Below are 21,221 nucleotides of genomic sequence, written 5' to 3'. Positions count from 1 at the left end.
TCTGTATTAAACTCAACTAATGTTAGTTAAAAATATTTTACAATTATTGTATTATATAAATTTGTACCTGTTGATTGCCTTAAATATCGTTATTTCTTTCGGTGTTTGAAATATTTATCATTGAATCGAAACCATCATCCAAATCAGTATCAAAAGAACTATCTAAAACAATTTCTCGTTTATCTTCATAGTCATCATTGTACTCATCTTCTTCATCTGTAGATGCAACAACAAATATTTATTAATAAATTATAAAATTTTAAACATCATATAATTTAAATAAATATTATACATTACCTCCTTCAATTGTAGACTCTTCTTCATTGTCACTAACATTAACAATTGTGAGTGATAAATTTAAATATAACGAAATTTCACCAAATGCAATATTCACATATAACTCAACTACATTTCTTTGATGTCGTTCTTGACAAGCACTTATCATACAGTCAATGTCTTCATCATCACATACATATAAAATTATGTAGTTTTCACTCCTTCCATCAACTAAAATTCGTAAAATCAGTCTAGAAATTATATTATTATTGCACAATCTCAATTTTGTATATTTTTTTTAGCATCTTAAAAGTAATTTCATGTTCTATTTTAATCATCTTCATATTTCCTTCAAATATCATACCCTCATTTCCTTCGTACACTCTTCCGTTCTAAATATAAAATAACCACAATTTCAGTCATCTTGCATATCAAATTAAAAAATACAGCCAAAAAAATTACGAAAGTATACCTAAACAAATACTAACAAAAAATTTTACAAAAATATTAAAATAAAAAAGATTTATATTTATATTTTCAATAATATTATAGTAACATTAAATAATTTAATTTATTACTACAAATATTTTTAATTTCATTAATTCATAATAATATTAAAGTTATTATTTCAAACTTAATTGCGATAATTAAAAAATTAAAACAATAAATTAACCTTCAACTTCTCCTATACTCGACACCTTCTTCAAAATTTTTGGCAACCAATACACACCGTCCATCTATATATATGCATTTTAAATTGAATAAAAACTACTAGATAAAATACTGTTATTTGTTTTGTCCAAAGGGTAAAACGGTAAACAAGGAAAGTGTCCCAAAGCAACCTACACTGCGTAAGTGTCGGCATTCTACCTGCCAACACACGTGTCGCCAAAAAGAAAATTGACACACATGTGTCGGACTATAATGAGCCGACACATATGTCATGTGACAATAATTAGAGTTAGTGTAAGTAGTTTTGTAGGGCAAAAAAAACCTAAATTGTGAAGTGCTCTTTAAGAAAAAAAAAAGAGAGAGAGAAAGAAAGAAAGTTAAGTCTTAATAAAGAGAAGTCAAATCTCATTATTTTTATTCAAAACTAATCGTGCATTAATCTTTCTAATACCCATCTCTCGTTATTTAAGAACTTGAGAAAATATAAATACTAAATTTAATGTTACTCTATTATTTACTATATATGGCTACTATTACTTCGTTGGACAGATATGACATTGAAAATATATGTCATAACATTAAAAAGGGATAGTTTTGAGTGTCTGTTTATATGTCAGTAAAATTTTTATATAAAAATTTAATGCTTTTTTTTATGATTGTTTTGAAAAACTTAAAGTATTTTTTAAAACAAAAAATATAAAAAAAGTGCATTATGCAATTCTTCTCTACATGAACTCGCTCAGAAAAGTGAATTAAACCTTATTTTAAAATTTGTACATATATAAATGCAACTAACAACGCGTGTTATACAATTGGATTGGAGAAACTACTCTGGAGTTGGATTGAGAAGCCCTCATCATGAGATATAAAGAGTAAATAATATACAAGGTACTTGGACATTAAATGTGGGAAAAGAGTAGAGGAAATCTAGGACTATAAATTAGTAAATGGAAGTGACACTCTGGGATCTGAGATTGGAGAATGATTTAAGAAGAGAATTAAAGGGATTTACTCAGTAGCCAGGAGATACACATTCCATGCGTGATTGTTATTATAGTAGAGGACCCATTCCCTATCCTCTTCTGCCACTGCCATTCATACAACTAAATTACAAAATTACAAATCTAGTTGAGCTATGACAGGGTTCATCACACGCATGCCTACACGAAGACTATGTGCAACAACATATTGAAATAGACACATTGATTCCTTTTTGTTTATATGATTTTTAGTGAACTGTATGCATCAAAAGGTGCATGTACGACTCTTAAGGTATAAGATTAAATCCTAATCAATCGACTTTATCAAGAAAGATTACTTTTTTTAGGCCATGAGGTTGATGAATATTTCTCTAACATGCGTGTAGTTTCATTTGTCTCCCTGTTAAAAGTTATTGCTATTTCATTTCATTAGAAAAGTGGGCCAATGAAGATGGCTGAAACTTGAAAATTCTAATAATTTATTATTATACTTGCATGCTTTGTCTATGTTTTCAAAATTTTAGATTATAATTTTAATAAATATATATCTTAATTTTGTGATTTTATCTAAATTATGATTTAAAATTTTTCTTAACCGGAAGTCAAAAATATTATTAATGGATGATATAATTTATATGACAGTATAGCTCGAATGGTGTCTATATTATTGATTTTTTCTTCCAACTTTCTAGTAACATGTTTTTTTTTTTACTTTTAAAGTAAGGTATATGATATTTATGGTTATTTCATTTTCAATTTACTTTTTAAAATAAAATAAGACAAAAATTAAAATAAATAAATAAATGTTACAGAAATATTAAAAATTTACTCGAATTATTTGATTTGGTGTTCATATAGAGCCAAATCTTACTGTTAATCAAGGTGAAGTAGTTAGTTCGGTAGATAAAAGTGCCTTTCGTCATTACCTACTATGTACACAGTCAAAATAGAATTATCTCTTTTATATATATATATATATATATATATATATATATATATATATATTATATGAGGCAAGATCTTCTTATATCAGTGTAATTCTAAAAACTCTTATACTCAATCTGAACATTTTATTTAACTTAAATATAATGGTCAGTTATATTTAAGTTAAATGAAAGGCTCAGATTGAGTGTAAGAGTATATATATATATATATATATATATATATATATATATATATATAATATTTCTTTAAATACAAGAAGACAAAAAAAAAGTTAAAAATATTTAGTATAATATTTATAATTTTTAAAAAATATTCTATACCTTTCTTAAAATAACGATTATGATTTATTTAATATCTTTAAAAGTAAAAAATTTTAACGTCTTTTTCAACTAAATTACTAATATAATTATTTATTACTAGAAAATGAATAATAGTTACTATACGTGTAAAAAAAAATAGTACCAAACCTTCTAATTATATAGTACAGGAAATTTTACCCAAAGTTAATTCCATTTTAAATTTACATGAAACATTTTTTTATAGAAAATAATATGGGTCCAACTATCGTGCGAATAAGCAAGGATTAGGAAAAGGAAATTGGTTCAGTTTTAAGCCCATTTTAAGTATAGAGAGAGAGAGAGAGAGAGAGAGAGAGAGAGAGGCTGTTCTACAATTTTTAAACAATATCATTCAGTATTTAAAAGTATAAAAAATTATTAAAAAATATAAGTATATAATAGATATTGTTATTTTTATATACTTAAAATCAACTTTAAAAATTGATTTATCAAAAAGTTTGAAAACGGGAACTCTATATAATTTGTGGCTCCTGCGATGTTTTCATTGAACCATGGAACAATGAATGCACATTTTAGGTAAAGAAAACTGAACAAGAGTGTTAATCTTGCTATATATATTAAACAGGTCCTCCATTAATTATCTTAATATCACTGTTCATTGATTTATATTTTTATTAAAAATAAAATATATTTAACAACTAGGGCATTGGGTAGGTCGAATGTGTCTGTTTCTCTTCTTGTCGTAATGATTCTGCTTAAAAGAGTAAGCTAATGATTTGACATGCATGGACCATGAAATCCAAAACGGACCCGTGCTCTGGACTAGACGTTTTCCATCAATAGACATACCGTGGATTTTTATTTTTTTTACACTTTGAAACGCATGGTATTTTGTTTGGTAATGGACAAATATTTGGTTGAGTTTCGGCCTTTTTAACAATTAAAAGTAGCCTTAAGCCCAACGCCCATAAAAGAGGAAAACTATAAACGACACAAACAAAATCAGTAGTGCACCGAGGAAACGTTACCCAAGTTAGAAACGAGTTCTACTACATTTGTTTTCACCATTGGTTGTGGGTCATCTTTGCAGTTACAAACGATCTTTGAAACGATTATGGGTATGTCATCAGAGCGATTGTTACAATTGATGTCTAAGCCACTACTGTTTGCAACATGGTTGCCATTTTCGTGCTCCAACAACCGGTTGAAGAGGTCGTGTAATTTTTGCAAGGAGTCTTCAAACTTGATGAAGTGCACATCATAATTTGCTACCTTTGCGTCAATCTTGGAATTTATGTGGTGCATCTGTTCTCCCAATCATGCTTTAGGGTGTGCTTTCTATCGGAGAATCTTATGGAAGATCTTTCACTCGGCTTATGTGATTAAATTTAAGTTTATTTTTAGATAAAAATCGATTAAATAAAATATAAAATAAATATTTTTTATAAGTTCAAAATAATTTATATACCTCAAATATTAAAAAAATAAATATTAATTATTTTTAACTTATAAAATATGTTTAATTCATTTTATTATTTTCTTATTTTGTAATCTATAAGTATTTATTAAATTTTTTTTTTATCTAAACTGAATCATATTGTTATATTAATGATTAAAAAAAACAAGGACATGGAGGAGAGACTTGGAGGGCAATCACTCCGAATGAAAATGTGTGCGTAAGGAGAGAGAAATTTCATTAACGATAGAAGGCAAATTTTTAACTGATTTAACTATTAATTTGAATATTCTTATAATTAGATTAATTTGATAAAATATTATATAAAAATAAAATTTAATATATGTTTAATTGCATTATTTTATTTAGCGTGTAATATATCTCTAAAATATATGTAAATATTAATTGTTAGATATTTATTTAGAATATACATCGTAATTGTTATATATGTTTTATATATTTTATTTAAAATAAATGTGTTTATATATTAAAATTAGTTTTAAAAAAGTAATGCAAACTTTATTTAAATTTTATATTTTTAATTCCAATTTTATCTCTATGTTTGGCACGTATTCTTGCTATTTTTTTGCTAAATTAATTAACTATATCTCTAATATGAAAAGTGAATGCGAGATTTAATAATGTATTAAAAAATTAAATGATATTAGTAAACAAAAATTATTATATTCTTTAGTATTATTGACTACAAATTAATTACATAAAAAATAATAAATAATTTTTAAAATGTTAACTTTAATTTTTAGACTTGAAAACAGGCAATTGAAAGTGATTATTATTGTTTTAAAAAATATTTATTACCTTGAAATTAAAAAAAATATAATAAATATTATATTTAAATATAAGAACTGAGATTAATAAAATTGATAATCAAATTACCTGGCTCACGTGTTAATAAAATAATACTAACTTCTAATATAGCAATATTAAGTACAGGTAAATTGAATGTATATAATTTGTTAACTTCAACTATTAATAAATATATAGTTATAATAATCAAGACATTGTGTATATGTTTATTTTAAATATAATATATAAACTGCATATGTTATATATAATTTATATTTTTTAGAAGATAAATAAATACACTTTTTTTTAAGTATCAATATTTTATTAAAGATAAAATTAGAGTATAAAGAATATTCTAACTCATTATATTTTAAAAAAAATTAACAATACATGTGAATAAATCATTAATATAATTCATATATACAATTCAGTTTTCTAAAAGTTATATCACATGCCACTTTCAAGAATAATACTTAACAAAATCAAGTATTTTAGGGTTTAGGATTTAATATGTATGGAATTCAATGTAGAAAAAAAAAAGGAAAATAATTGTAATAATATAGTTTACAGTGTATGGATAATATCTTATTCAAATTTTTAGGTAAACATATACTTATATCAAACTATTCGAACACTAATGTATCACAATTTCGTAAAAATACTGAAATGTAAAAAAAATGTGTAACACATTCGTATCTTTGGTATCAGAAAATTTACAAGTTTATGATGGAATCATCAATATGCATTTAGGCAAATTTCTCCGCATCAAAACTACATTAACTAATAGATGCCACATAAATACCATTACTTTTCTTAGTATACTGACATTCTAAATTTTGTGTAATGATTACACTAGACATATTTCTAACTTACTACCTAAATTATGAATATAGTAATAAATAAATTAAATGATATAATCTTTATTATTATTACACTTTCACATCATTGACATGTGATTCAACATCAACAATAAAAATACAAGTTGTATATAATATATATAACTTCTTTTTTAATTTTAAAATATATCTTATATACAATATTTATAACTTATTAATTTATTAAAAATTCAAATAAATTTTATTTTAAAAAATATAAATTAAATTAATCGCATAAATAATTTAAAATCTACCTTATACACGTAATATTAAAAAAAAAGTCCAAAAGCGATGTTGGTAACACTGGAGCTTATTTATGTCGTGGCCCCATCACTTTTTACTGTTAGTACTGTTGATATTGCTGCTGCCACTGTTATTGTAACTATTGGTCAATCCATTATATGAATTTTTATTAAAACATTTCTTCATCTTTGATGAAGCTTCCAAATTTGGGATATTTCTTTTGTCTATCTTCTTCTTTCCGTCTACACTACTATTACTGAAAAATTCCAACCCCCTACCTTAATATATTCCCATTCCTTCGACATCTCTTTTCAGCATACTTACTCTTAATGGTTTAGGTCCTCAATCCATATTTGCTTCTTTGTTTCAACAATACTGTACAATGGTCCAATAAACCCCTCCTCATCAAATCCCATTGAGATTAACACTTTCCATTTGGGTAACCATCCGTCTAACTAGAGAACTCGTTCTAGACTGCATGGATTATCGTTAATTAGAAGATTATTAACTCGTTTATCCAATTTGAACCCTTTAAATGTATGCAGGACAAACTTTATATAGATCAATAATAATATAAGATTAATCACTCTGACCATTGTTTAAAGATTCTTAAATTAATTTTATATAATAAAAAAATGATTAGGTACTTTATAGAATTATTTTATTTTAAGAATTATTATATTATATTTTAAAAGGGTGTGAAGATTAACTTTAAATCATTTTCCACGTACACATGTATGTACCAAACCATCGCAAGGGCTCATGGAATCGGAATCCCGTGTTCCCTAGGATACCGGGATAGCATAACACAGGCAGTATCATTCTCAGAATCGTCTTACTTTTTCTATGTTCAACAATGTGTCGTTGTTTCCTCCACATGCATTCGAGTGATGAGAACTGCACGAGACCCTGATTCTCTTTATTATTATTATTATTATTATTATTCTCTGGCCCCAGTATGTATATTCGTAATTAGATTCACCTATTTGGAACAAGTCACGGGAGTGGGCGGTTGAGTACATCTTAATAAGACTAGTCATCACTCAATTTGGCCCAATCGAATATAAGATCTTATGTCTTGACAGGTTTATAAAAAACTCAATCAAAAGCAACAGTAATTTATCCATAAACCTTTATATTTTACAGTATCATTAGTTGAACATTTAAAAATTAATAGCATAATAATGCAATTTAACCAAATAGTTTGCATTGTGACGGGTGGGTCTTTTCCTCAAGCAGGATATGTTTGTGTTTAGATTCTTCTCATTAAAAAAATATAGGTCGATTAAAAACAAAAAATATATAATTTAATCCGTACTAGAGACATTCAATTAACATTTGAGAGCAAGGAACAAATATTGATACCAATTTTAAGCTTCCGTGTTGATACGATTCGGTAGATAAATTGAACACGGCTAAAATTGTGGAAAATAATTAAAATATATATATATTCTTGCAGAAAAGGAAGACACGAGAGGGTAGGTGTGGACAAGAAACAGGGACAGAGTGAAAGACACAGAACACGTGATGAGAATCCTTTGGAACGCATGAAAACAAATGTTCTTTTGGAGTGGTGGGCGAGAAAGCGAGGTCAAGTATCTTGCAAGATTCTTACCTCTCCTACTTTTGTAGGTGTTTGTGTGATCAAGTGCGTGTAGATGCGACATCTACCAATCCACATGCAAGAAGTTGCTTTCATGACCCACAGTCCCAGCTATAGTAACCTATGTTGGCCTCATAACCTCAACTCAATTTTCCCTCCAGAATTCGCTGGTGGCCCTTCCATTGGCCCAGCACCTTCTCCCATAGGACTACTACACCAATCTTTGTTTCTCAATCTGCATCCTTTTAATTACTTCTTTTTCCTCCCTCATTGTACCACTCCAACACCTTCATTTTATTAGACTTTTGGTCTCATCATCTTAGTGTTATTGCCTTAGTTTCATGATTTGAACTTATAAAATTGATTGGACGTAAAAAAAGAGTACATAAAAAATTATCTCTATCTTTTCTTTTTATATATTTATATAGAATGAGAATCATGTTACTTTATAAGTAACTTTACTGAGAAATTTTGAATTTTATTAATTCAATTTTTGAATTAAAAGTTCTTCTTAAATGAATTAAGTATATAAAAAATTATATAATAAAAATTAATTAACAATTTATTATATAACTTTATTTTAACGTCTAATATATATTTTTAAAATAAAATAAATAATTATAATAAAATTGTATATTTTTGAATGTTGAATTTATTTAAAACTTAATATATGATGAATATGAATACATAACATTATTCTACGGTTGAGTGATGAAATTCAACTTTAATAAAAAAAATTATTAAGAGAAATAACTCATCTGTGCTCATTTATTATATATATGTATATAAAAAACACACCTAAAAATCAAGCAACATCTTTGTATGTCCCGAAATTGTCTTTAAAAAACGTTTTCTCTAATCCTTTTCCCCCCTTTACTGTTTTCTGATCAACTTCATGGAAGTGTATTCTTAGGCTATTTTTTCACGCTTGAAAATGAGAGGGAGCTGATTTTGATGGCACGTTTTCCTTTTTCTGTGTTTGATGTGCTTAAAAGTTTTCAAATTTGTTTTCATACTGAATATCATTCTATAATTTAATAATTTTCTCACATAGAATTACTGTTTACTTTACATCTATGATGTATACATAGCAGCACTCAGTAAAGGCTAATGTGTTTTGTATAATAATATCAACTTGCTGGCTTGTAAGCATGCACCTTTTGCTGCTTCATTTGAAATCTTGTGTGCTTTGATACAGCATTGCATGTGCTTCTGTAAGTTATATAGACAACGAATAACACGGCACTCCTAGTTTTGGCAAAGCAATTTTGTTCAGTTTTTTCCCCTATATATGGTAGTGCTTAGTTACGTCCCCATGCACCGGGCAGTGTGGGGAAGACATTTACTCATCAGCTAATACCAATGGTGGTGAATGCAATCAGTAGTCATTTTTTATTCTATTTTTTGTTGTCGACAGCTTATTGTTTTTCCCCTTAAATTATCAATAATTGATGGGAAATATATGCATATATATAATCAAAATATACGTTTCTTTTTCCAAATGAAAAATAGTGCCACATATTTTCAATCTCAAGAGCTTACTTTAACTATATATTATCGTGATCTTCGATAGAAAGGATGTTTCCAGGTTTTCCCTGAGACATGCACAAATTCAAACAGTATAGGTTGAACAATGAAACGATTTTTATATTTGCTGGTAGTAGCAAAACCAAGAGAATGATCTGCGAGGGTTACTGCAAATTATTTAACTGCTGTATAGAATCTAAAAATTACATGAACTTATATGTAAATGAATTATGTTACAAAGGTAGTTTGGAGGTACATTAATTTTTTTATTATGTTTGGATTTATAATCTTTTTTATCACTCTTAGATAACATTTATATCAAATGACTTAAAAAAAATGAAATAAATCATTCTAAACAAAGGATGAACCGGTTCGGGAGAGGACAAAAAAAGCTTCGCCCTTTGTTATTTATCTAATATATATCTAAAATCTATTTAATTGTGGGTGATGATTTGGATGAGACATTTTCAAAATGTTCCAGCCACAGAACCCGAGCAGAAACACCAGATAAACCATAAGATGTTGTAATGTATAATGATAGTGAGAGCACAAAGCAAAATACTAGCTAATAGTCGTTGTTACTGACGTGTCATGGCTTATTGGCTTACCCAAAAGCTAGGAAGTGGGTGTCTTTGAATACGTATACTCCCGTTCCTTTCATTTCATTTTTAATTTATTTTTTTTCACGTTCCTGTCATTTCCTTAATTATCAGAAAAACGTTAACAACGTATTTTAAAAATATATATTCTTTTATATACATTCTATTATTAGAGGGTGTTTTTAAATATCAATTTTTTAAAAAAAAAGATTAACTTCTATAACATAATTTATAAAATGAGTGTTTTAATTTTTTTAAAACTTAATCAATTATAAAAATATATTGAAAAAAAGTGTATTCATTACTGCCAGTTCTTTTATCGTTCAACATAACTGACAAACTAATTATGAATATATTTTGTTATCTTTTCTGACAAAATAAAAAATTATTGATTTTAATATTAAAAAATATTGATTTGCTTATCAAAACCGGTAGCAAAAAGCGAACACGGGGTCCCTTTTCATTTGGTTTACTCTAAAAAGCTTTGGTGTTCATTAGTCATCAATTGCAACCAATTACAATCCTTATCTTTTCATAATTAGAATAATTAGTCTAATAATAGATATCATTAGGTGTGAGCTTCCTTGTTAATGATTCACCATCCCAACTCGCCCCAGTCCCTATCACCCCTTTTATCTTATGGAATATGGAAAATTCTATAGACATATTTATATTGGATTCACATTTTTCACATTGAACATAAAAGTGATGGAATTAAATTGTAAATACACAAAAATGGGATTGATTATATAAGATAAATGGATAAATAATATGGTAGTGTTGAAAATCAATGAATGTGTCATTATTCTTATAGCAAAGTAACGACAGCGAAAGTAATGTATCGATTGAATATCATCAAGTTGATCGCCGCCAAGGCCCCTTGATTTCGGAGCTACCAGAAAGTGGGGCATCTTGACTATTTTAATTTGGTCATAATTCAGACTATGTTTCTTCTCTCTTTCTCAATTCTCGTAGATGGCCCACTCTCCTAACGCATTTCCCTCGACCATGGAAATAGAATTTAACAACACTGTTCCACAGATTCATGCATCTAGAAATTAACTCCAAGTCACTGTCTTTTCTTTTCCATGCACTCGTTTTGCTCACTTAGTCGGCAAAGCAAATTATTTTTATACTTTAAAATTTGTTTGATTTCAGTTCTAAACACTGAAAATAAGTCACTAAAGTAATATTTTTATTAAAAATTACTATTTTAAAATATAATGAATATTTTTAATAAAAATTATTATTTTAAAAACTTAATATCGTATTTATTTCTTCTATTTTTAATTAATTTTTTGTTTCTTATCGATATATATATGTTAAAAAAGATAACATAAATTATTATTTCTTTAATATTCAATATTTTTTATATATCATTAATTATTTTTACATTTATCATAAAATTAAGTACTCTTTTTTTTATTAATCATGAGAGTTGTGTTTAACCATTTAAAAATAATAATTAACATTTATAATATTATAAATATAAAAGTGTATAAATATTATTTTAATAAAAGTTTGACATATATTAATCAGTGCATTTTTGTTTAAAAATATCATTAATGCACCTCGTTCAATAATTGTCAATATTTTTTATTCTTAATTTATTAACCAGTGCATTAACAAGACCATAAAAAATATAATTTTTATATACTTTAAATCAGTCCCTTAAGCAAAGGTTCATAAAATCTTTGTTTTTAATAATCATTGTAGAATAAAAATGTTGTTTCATATTTATTTATAGTTTTAAATATATATAACATCAATTATCACTATTTCAATTATATCATTATTTATGTAATTTACATATTTGTTAAATAATTAATTGATAAAATACTGAAAGCTTGGAATTTAAAAGGAGATTCAATATAAACCTTCAATTCACCATCCAATTATCAAGCATTTAAATAACCATACAAGTTTTGGATATTTCAACTAGTCAACAATAATGATTACAGATGCATGGAACTCTGAATTTAAAACAAAATATTTTTATGTATAGCTAAAAAATTGTTGATTAATGACATATACATATGAATTAAAACTTTTAATTGATAACAATGTAACTCTATTTATAAAATATTTTTAACATTATAAGAAAAGAAAGAAAGATCTTGAAGACTCGTGGATAACGCTCAAAATAATAGTGATGCATGCTTGTAAGAAGACAAAATGCAGAGGATGGAAGATTCTTTAAAATTTTCTAAAATTTAACTTAAAATAAATATTTGTTCATTTTTAATGTGGTGTTTTATGAAGAAATTCTTAAAGAACAATATATTTACATTGAAATGTACAAGAAAATTTTGGATTTTATTTAAACAATTTTTAAATGAAAGGAAAAAAAGTTTCCCAAAACAAATCCTTTATTGAGGAATTTTTCATAGATCAATATCTTCCCAGTTTAATTATTAACATGAAATGATCACTTTATATGAAAAAAGTATAAAATAATTAATAGGTCTAATATAAATAATGCTATATTTTACTATAATGATGTTTTTTTTTTTTTGCTGCCTAACATTATCTTGTTAGTCATTAACAATACTGTTGAAGTATCTGAATTTACTTTTCATTTAAGAACAGAAAATAAAATGTTAGGGCAACAATTAAGAGAAATTAACTAATAGAAGAACATACTATAAATTTTTTTTAAAAAAAATGTGAATTAACATATGAATTATATTTAATTTATGTATTATCATTTTAAATTATAATTAAAACAGTTAGAGTTATAAATTATAATTTTTTAATATCAAACAGATTGGGTAAATATTTTTCATAGAGTTATAAAATAATAAATTATCTTATGACGAAAATCACTAATATTTGTAATGATTGATTTAAAAGTTGTATATAATATAAAAATATTTATACTATTAATGTATTTAAATTAAATTTATTATTTCTTATTTATCAAATGTAATTTCAAAAAAATTTGCATATTATGCAGCATTAATAATAATCATATAATTGACAATTAAAACGAAATATTAATTAAAAATGATGTATTAAAATATAGTAAGAGTAATTTATTCTAAAAAGGTGTCGCATTTCCACGTGTTTCTGAGTATTTTAACACGTCAATGATGATTTTGATTAATAAATGAAAAGGCATATTAATCGAATGGTGCGATATCAAATTTCTTAACTTGTATGCCATTATCTTAAACGATAATAAAAGATAGAAAAAACTATATCCTTCTTTAATTTTATGAAGGTAAAACAAGAAAATGACGATAAAGTTCAAATTGAACTTTTCAGCTCTGGTGCCTGGACAGAAAATTTAATTTAATTTTTGAAATAATAATATTTAATATTCTACAAAAAAGTTACTACAATTTTTATTGAAATATTACATATTATAATTCGTCATAAAAAATATTATACAGTATTTTTTATTATGAACCTTTAATTATACCTAACAAAACCGATTATTATTCCAACCCAGTACTATCGCTACTATGCGAGAGTAGGTAGAAGCGTAGGACCAACTAAAGAACACCAATTTTGATAATCGCGAGGGATTAATAGTAAATGTTTTAGTGCAGAGCATTGCAACGCACGAGATCGCATCACGCAAATGTTGGAAATGAGGAGGGGGCAGGGGAGTTTGACTGATTGTACCATTGATGTCTCAGTTTAGAAACACATGATTTTTATTCACCGTCAAAATAATAATAAATGTAAGATTCCCTTCATAGGTGAATCTTTCAGATACCGACAGAAAACAAATAATTCATGCAATTAATTATGTATACTGTTTTAAATTAATAAAATAATTTTCCCTGTTTTTACGGAGAATTCGGCCAAGTTCTGGTGGCTTCTGCCTTTTTGGAAAAGCCACTGATGCCGAGGGGGCAAATTGGGGATTGCGCATCCATTTCTTGCATTTGGTAGCCAAGTTCAATTTTAGTAAGCTCACGTTTCGGAGTTGTAAACATTAATTATATATTTATTTTTCTATAATTCTTTACATTAAAATCGAGTTGAATAGAGTCATTAAAAAAATAAAAATCAAATATCTCTCTCTCTCTCGTGCATATAATATTTCCATTCAAAACTTTGCTAAACATTATATTTAAATTACAAAACATATCTTAACACAATTTTTTTATTGTTGAGATAAAATAAATATAAGTAGAATAACAGAATGAGATAAAAATAAGTTTTTCATCCTAATTTATATTTAGATGAGTGTATATAGATAATATTTAATAATAATAACAACAACAATGATAATATTATTGAAAATAATATCAAAGAAAATAATAATATTTATAAGAATAATAATAATAATAATTACAATATATAAAATGATAATACTAATAATGACAATAGTATTAACGGTCGTAAAAAAATTGCCTATTGTAAGGTAAGTACGAAGAAAAATGTTATCTTTATCCGTCCTATTTGTTTTTAACTTAATTTTACTTTTAAAATATTTTTTGAATTAATAGACAAGATAAAATAAGTTAATAAGATAATTTTATCCTTTCTTATCGACTCATAAAATAAGAAATTAAATTAAATTATAATATAATAATTTATTTTATCTTATAATTTTTATCCTAACTGTCAAGTACATTATTTATTTTTTATTTTAAAATTATTATCGTAACATGATCATATGCTGTCATAATTTTCAACAATTTCAATTTTACGACTTCAACAGATTAAAAATTTATATTTTTTTATTTAGAACTATACCAATGAACTATTTTTTAAGAGGTCTATTTAAAAAAAAAACAATTATGATTATGAAATAAAAAAGTTATAATTTTACAGTTTAGTATATTCTTGTGTATTTTTATCATAAAATAGACTATTTCTCAATAATAAAATAGAATATTTTTCAATAATGAACCTGTTTTTATACTATAAATGTAAATCCTTACTCTTAAAAAAGTGTTTTTTAGAGTTATTCTATTAGAATTTTAAATTTATTTTAATTTTTAATAATTTTTATGATATTTAAATATTATTAACTGCATCATTCTTTACTTTGATTATAATGTTAATTATTTATAATGTATATAAAATTTTAAAATTTGATATATTATATAAATAAAAATATTATTTAATTTTAATATTCTATTTTCGTAACTTTTATTTTATTTTACGTTTTGGTATAATAAAATAAAATATTACTGTAATATATATAAAAAAATTGTTAATCAACCCTTATATTATAAAATAGAATACTTTATTTAGGAAATGAGACATTTAGTAAAGCTACTGGTCTCTTTCTCTTACACTTACGCTTAGTCACATGAACTTTTTTAAAATTAAAATTGGCTGAGATATTTGAATTACATTCTATCTGTACAACTGAGTTAATTTTTTTCTTAATTTTTAAATTTAATTATAAATTTTCAAGATAAAAATAATTAATTTTTTATTAACTTATGTAAAACTTTATATTTTTTTAAATGCTTTAAATTATAGTTATAAAAAATTATTACCTTATTTTTATATTATAGAGTTAAATTCAAATTATTTTTTTAAAAAATTATTGTCAAAGATAATTTTATTATACACATATTTAATTATTTAAAAAACATAAATTTTTTAATTATTAAAATACATATTTATTTAAAAATAAAATAGCTGTGCACTACTACCTAGTTTATTCCAATATTTCACGTCACACCACTTCCCTAGCTAAATCCTATGTAACAAACAATGTGACACGACCGAGACCCAAAAACGTATCATAACTTGGAATCTCAACACCCACCCGAAAGAACCGGCGGCGAACCCAACCCGAACCGCGCTTGCGAAACAAAAATTTAATTTCAACACATAAACATTTGAAATCCGAAATTGCCTATAAAAGCAGCGTCGATGATAATGGTCGCTGCAGTCTCCACATAAGAGAAGAGAAGGGTAGAGAGAGAGAGAGCAAAATGGGAGGTTGGGCTATAGCGGTGCATGGTGGCGCTGGTGTTGACCCTAATCTCCCATTCGAGCGTCAGGAAGAAGCCAAGCAACTCCTCACGCGCTGTCTCAATCTTGGAATCTCTGCTCTTCGTTCTAATCTTCCCGCCATAGATGTCGTCGAACTCGTCGTACGTATATCTCGTACCCGCACGCGCACACACACACACACACGCTCTGTTTCCGACATGTCCTTTTTCCCTTTATTTCATAATGAGCACCCTCTAATGGGATAATAATAATTGTGTCGCCACTATCCATTGCATTTTAATTTGTGACACAAAAATATAAGGATTAAGGTTTGCAGAAAATGTTAAAACAGATTGATGTTACTGGGCGAGCCCATGCATGGCTGGTCCCGTATGAACGTATTTGTGAATCGGCGTTTCTTTCGTTTTAATATTTTTAAATTCCATGGATAGTAATAATTTAATTGTTCCCAGGCGCTGGGAGTTTATTTATTTATTCTTCGATTTGAAAAGTGTGTGTTGTGGCTTTGATAGGTGAGGCAATTGGAAACAGATCCACTGTTCAACTCGGGCCGTGGATCTGCCCTGACAGAAAAAGGAACGGTGGAGATGGAGGCTAGCATAATGGATGGACCCAAAAGACGATGCGGCGCCGTTTCGGGCATCACCACCGTCAAGAACCCCATTTCGCTGGCTCGGTTAGTTATGGACAAATCTCCTCATTCGTATCTCGCCTTCTCCGGCGCAGAAGAATTCGCCAGGCAACAGGTTCGTTATTCCCACGTGTTTCGAATTCTAATTTTACCTTTCTTCTCATTACCATATAAAAATTGCGTCAACCAAAACTTTTCTCACTTTGATTTTGTCTTCATTCTCGTTCGCCAATGAGGGTAGCGCTTAATGCATTTTATTAAAGGTTAATAATTTTCAAAAATAAATATTAAATATTTCTTAACATATTTTTAGTACCATTTTTTAAGGACAAAGCCTAATGCTTTTAATGTTGTTATCTATAAAAGCTGGAGTTTTTTTTGGGCATGTATAAAAGCTAGAGTTTTATTTCCTTAGCAAGCAGCACTACTATTAAATAGCATATATTAAAACATAACTAAAATTTTCACGGAACTACTATTAAATGGCATATATTAAAACATAACTAAAAAAAATCAATGAAGAGAATTTTTTTTTCCCTTAAAAAATTACACTACTCTGTATTAAAAAGATACAGAAATACGTACGTTCATATTTTTTTAACAAATTTTTCTTTTAATTTTTAAGCCAGTGTTTCAATAGTGTTAATCCACATCTGCATTAGTAAGTTTTAGTTTCTAGTAATTTTTTAATCAGTTTTCTTTTTTATCGTAGTTGTTTTCATGCTCGATTACCGGATATTTTTCTTTTTGTTTCTATTTCTCGCTGAATACGGTTAAATAATTAATTAACAGTTGACATTCAAAGCGTGATTTCTCCATAGAAAAATATCTAACATTTTTTTACTATTATTTTGCTCCTGCCATTTGTTAGCGCCTAATAAAATGAGAAAATCTGATCCAAGCACATTCACATGACACGACTCTTTTAAATTATATTTTATCTGAGAGGTAGCTTAGTTGTATTACCTATAATCGTGAACGTGTGCAAATCTATCAACTCAATAAAATTTTACTGGGAATTAAATAATAGCGATTAGACTTTTGTAGGGTGTGGAGGTTGAGGACAACGAGTACTTCATCACACCTGACAATGTTGGCATGCTGAAGCTGGCAAAGGAAGCCAATGCAATCCTGGTACGTAATTACTAATTAACGGTGCATCTTGTTTTGTTTAAGTCAACAATTACGCTGGTTAATTATGACTAACCAAGTGTTCTAACATTGTGCCACGTGTGATGATGCAGTTTGATTATAGAATCCCAACAACGGGGTACGAGACATGTGGATCAGGTGTAGAGAGTCCACTGCAAATGAATGGACTTCCAATTAGCGTGTACGCGCCAGAGACGGTTGGGTGCGTAGTGGTGGACCGTGAGGGAAGGTGTGCGGCTGCGACATCCACTGGGGGCCTCATGAACAAAATGATTGGTCGCATCGGTGACTCGCCACTCATAGGCGCTGGGACCTACGCGTGTGACGTTTGTGGGGTTTCTTGCACTGGGGAGGGCGAGGCTATCATACGTGGCACTCTGGCGCGTGAGGTGGGTGCAGTGATGGAATACAAAGGATTGGGCCTTCAAGAAGCAGTGGATTTTGTCATAAAGAACCGTCTCGATGAAGGGAAAGCTGGGCTCATAGCTGTGTCCAGCACTGGTGAAGTGGCTTATGGGTTCAATTGCAATGGCATGTTCAGGGGCTGCGCCACCGAAGATGGGTTCATGGAGGTTGGAATCTGGGAGTAATCGCTAACTTGTGTCTTTTGGGTTGGTTCATTGGTTGTTTCTTTGCAACTCTTGTATGTTATATGCAATATGCAAATTAGAACGAGGGTCATGATGATCGTAATTAGTTAATTAGTTTGTTTCCAAGGGTTAGAAATGTGAAATAATAGTGGTAACTGTTTGTCCTTTTTGGAAATAAAAGACTCGTGATAGACCCTCAACACACCCGTGTAGCTTTTTGCTTCCCTAGCAAAACTATGACTTTCTTTTCTTTTTTATTTATTTGTGTTTTTTAATGAGAGGTTCTAATGGCTTATGTCCAACCTTACCATTGAATGTCGTCCTAGCTTTTGCATAAAATTTCCATTTAGATTACTGGAAACTGCCCCCACCAGGTGCACTCTCTCTGAATGTTGCCTTCTAATGGTTACTACTTACCCACTAATTCTCTCCACTTGTCCACATTATCTTACGAAGAAAGGATACACCCACTAGTAGTGCCACTGATTTTTAACAATTTTTGTGTTAAATTTTCAGTAAAAATTCAAGCACATATAAAATAGGTGAAGTGATAAGAAAGACAAAAAAATAAAATGATATGATAAAAAATAATTAAATTCAATATAAAAAGTAATATATAAAAAGTAAGTGTTAAAATATTATACTCAAATTTATTTAGTTAATTAAAAACTACAACCATAAATGCAAAATTCTTATTAGTTTCATTATTTAAATTTTAAAAAATTGATTTTATCGATAAAATTATGTATAGTTGTTTTTATTTATTTAATTATATACATGTAATTTTAAATATCTAAAATTAAATAAATGCCATTTATCGTCTGTTTTTATGTAAAGTAACATTTCCAAAAACAATGAAAAGTAGGGGTTGGTGTGATACTGATGAAGTGACGATGAATGAACGTGTGACCGAGTCGTACGTCAGAGAAAGAACATGGCGGGTATAAAGAAAAATGCTTGAGTACAATATAAAAATAATTGGACCGCATTATCGAGTTTAAGAGCCCGTGTCACAAATTGAGGAATCTTAGGGGCAAAAAATTTTAACACATTTTTTAACATATTTTAAATTATTAACTAAAATTTGTTAAAAATTTAAAAATTATAAAGACAGTTAATTTATAATTTTAAAAAAATTAGTTGAAGGAGTAAAACAATTTATATCTAAAATTAAATTTAGATTTAAATTCAATTCAAAATTTAAATTTAAATTAAAAAAAATAGTTGAAGGAGTAAAACAATTCATATCTGAATTTAAATTTATATTTCAATGTTTTACATTGTAAATGATCACTCAGAACACGAAGGAAAGCTAAGAATTGTAGGGTCTCCAATGGAAGAATGGCAACTGAACTGATTTTTATTGAAAGAATGATATTACAAGAAATGATTTACAAAACTGAATGAATGGATCCTAGCTGAACCTATTATTTATAACAGGTTAGTTACAACAGAATTTCAACGGCTCCTATCTTATTCTTTACAGGGTCCTACATCAATCCTTCCCTCTTAAACAAATCCTTGACCTCAAGGATTGAATTGAGGATACTTCTTCTTTAAATCAAAAAGGAATTCCTATGTCGCATCTTCGGGCAGTGAATGTTTCCATTTGACCAACACCTTAGTCACCCCTTGGTTCCCTCTCTTCACTGTCATCCTGTCTAATATTGCTTCAGGTTCTTTAATCACAGTTTCTTCATCGGTAGCTGGACACTGAACTGAAGTATTAGCATCACCCACAAACTTCCTTAACTGGGAGACATGGAAAACATTGTGGATTGAAGTTCCTGCTGGTAATTGGATCCTGTAGGCCACAGCTCCTATCTTATCTAGGATAGAGTAGGGTCCATAGTATTTAGGATATAATTTGGTGTTACTCCTATAAGCAACTGAAATCTGTCTGTAGGGATGTAGTTTAATAAAAACCAAATCCCCAATTTTAAAGGACCTATCAGACCTCTTTTTGTCAGCTAGCTGTTTCATTTGCTCTTGTGCCCTCTTCATGTGAAACTTTACCAACTTCAACTGTTCTTCCCTCTTCTGCAAGCTCCTATCAACCAATTCAATCTTTGATTCCCCTGGTAAGTAAGGGAGATAGGCTGGAGGCAATTGTCCATACACAATTTCATAAGGACTGGCTTTAATGGTACTGTGGTAAGTTGAATTATACCACCATTCAGCCAATGGTAGCCATTTTGACCATTGCTTCGGATCATCTGCACACATACACCTCAGATAAGTTTCTATACACCTATTTACCACCTCTGACTGTCCATCAGTTTGTGGGTTGTATGCTGTAGACAACTGAACCTGAATCCCTTGATATGACATGAAATCTCTCCAGAATTGGCTAGTAAAAACAGGATCTCTGTCACTTGTGATGGAAGCTGGCCACCCATGAAGCTTAAAGACATTGTCAATGAAGCATTGAGCTACATTAGCTGCTGTGTAAGGATGCTGCAGTGCCATAAAATGAGCAGCCTTGCTCAATCTGTCTACAACTACAAAAATCACCTGCTTCCCATAAGAATTAGGGAGTCCCTCTATAAAATCCATGGTAATGTGCTGCCAAATCAAATCAGGTACAGGGAGAGGCTGAAGTAACCCAGGAGAAGCAGCTTTATCATACTTA

At 28.2% G+C, this 21,221-nt stretch overlaps 1 protein-coding gene across 2 annotated transcripts; it reads left to right on the top strand.

The window, feature by feature from the left end:
* Positions 1-16,035: 16,035 nt before the first annotated feature.
* On the top strand, positions 16,036-18,944 carry LOC113846033 (probable isoaspartyl peptidase/L-asparaginase 2). 2 transcript variants are annotated; one of them, XM_027473839.1, is made up of 4 exons: positions 16,036-16,356; positions 16,729-16,962; positions 17,895-17,981; positions 18,092-18,944. In XM_027473839.1, exons 1-4 carry the CDS (start codon positions 16,195-16,197, stop codon positions 18,587-18,589), a joined length of 981 nt encoding a protein of 326 aa, XP_027329640.1. In that variant the 5' UTR covers positions 16,036-16,194; the 3' UTR covers positions 18,590-18,944. The 2 variants fall into 2 exon arrangements, with proteins under 2 accessions (XP_027329640.1, XP_027329641.1); XM_027473840.1 differs by having other exon boundaries at positions 16,219-16,356; positions 16,787-16,962; positions 18,092-18,905.
* The last annotated feature ends 2,277 nt before the right edge of the window (positions 18,945-21,221 follow it).

This window comes from Abrus precatorius, unplaced genomic scaffold (assembly GCF_003935025.1).
Source record: "Abrus precatorius isolate BTA unplaced genomic scaffold, Abrus_2018 Scaffold8, whole genome shotgun sequence".
Classification (NCBI taxonomy): domain Eukaryota; kingdom Viridiplantae; phylum Streptophyta; class Magnoliopsida; order Fabales; family Fabaceae; genus Abrus; species Abrus precatorius.
This window is presented reverse-complemented; position numbering and strand designations above follow the sequence as displayed.

Excerpts from the sequence above, each read along its gene's own strand:
- LOC113846033 (XM_027473839.1), top strand. The coding sequence starts at position 16,195 with ATGGGAGGTTGGGCTATAGCGGTGCATGGTGGCGCTGGTGTTGACCCT. Across the intron at positions 16,963-17,894 it reads AAGAATTCGCCAGGCAACAG|GGTGTGGAGGTTGAGGACAA; the intron begins GTTCGTTATTCC and ends AGACTTTTGTAG. Across the intron at positions 17,982-18,091 it reads AGGAAGCCAATGCAATCCTG|TTTGATTATAGAATCCCAAC; the intron begins GTACGTAATTAC and ends GTGATGATGCAG.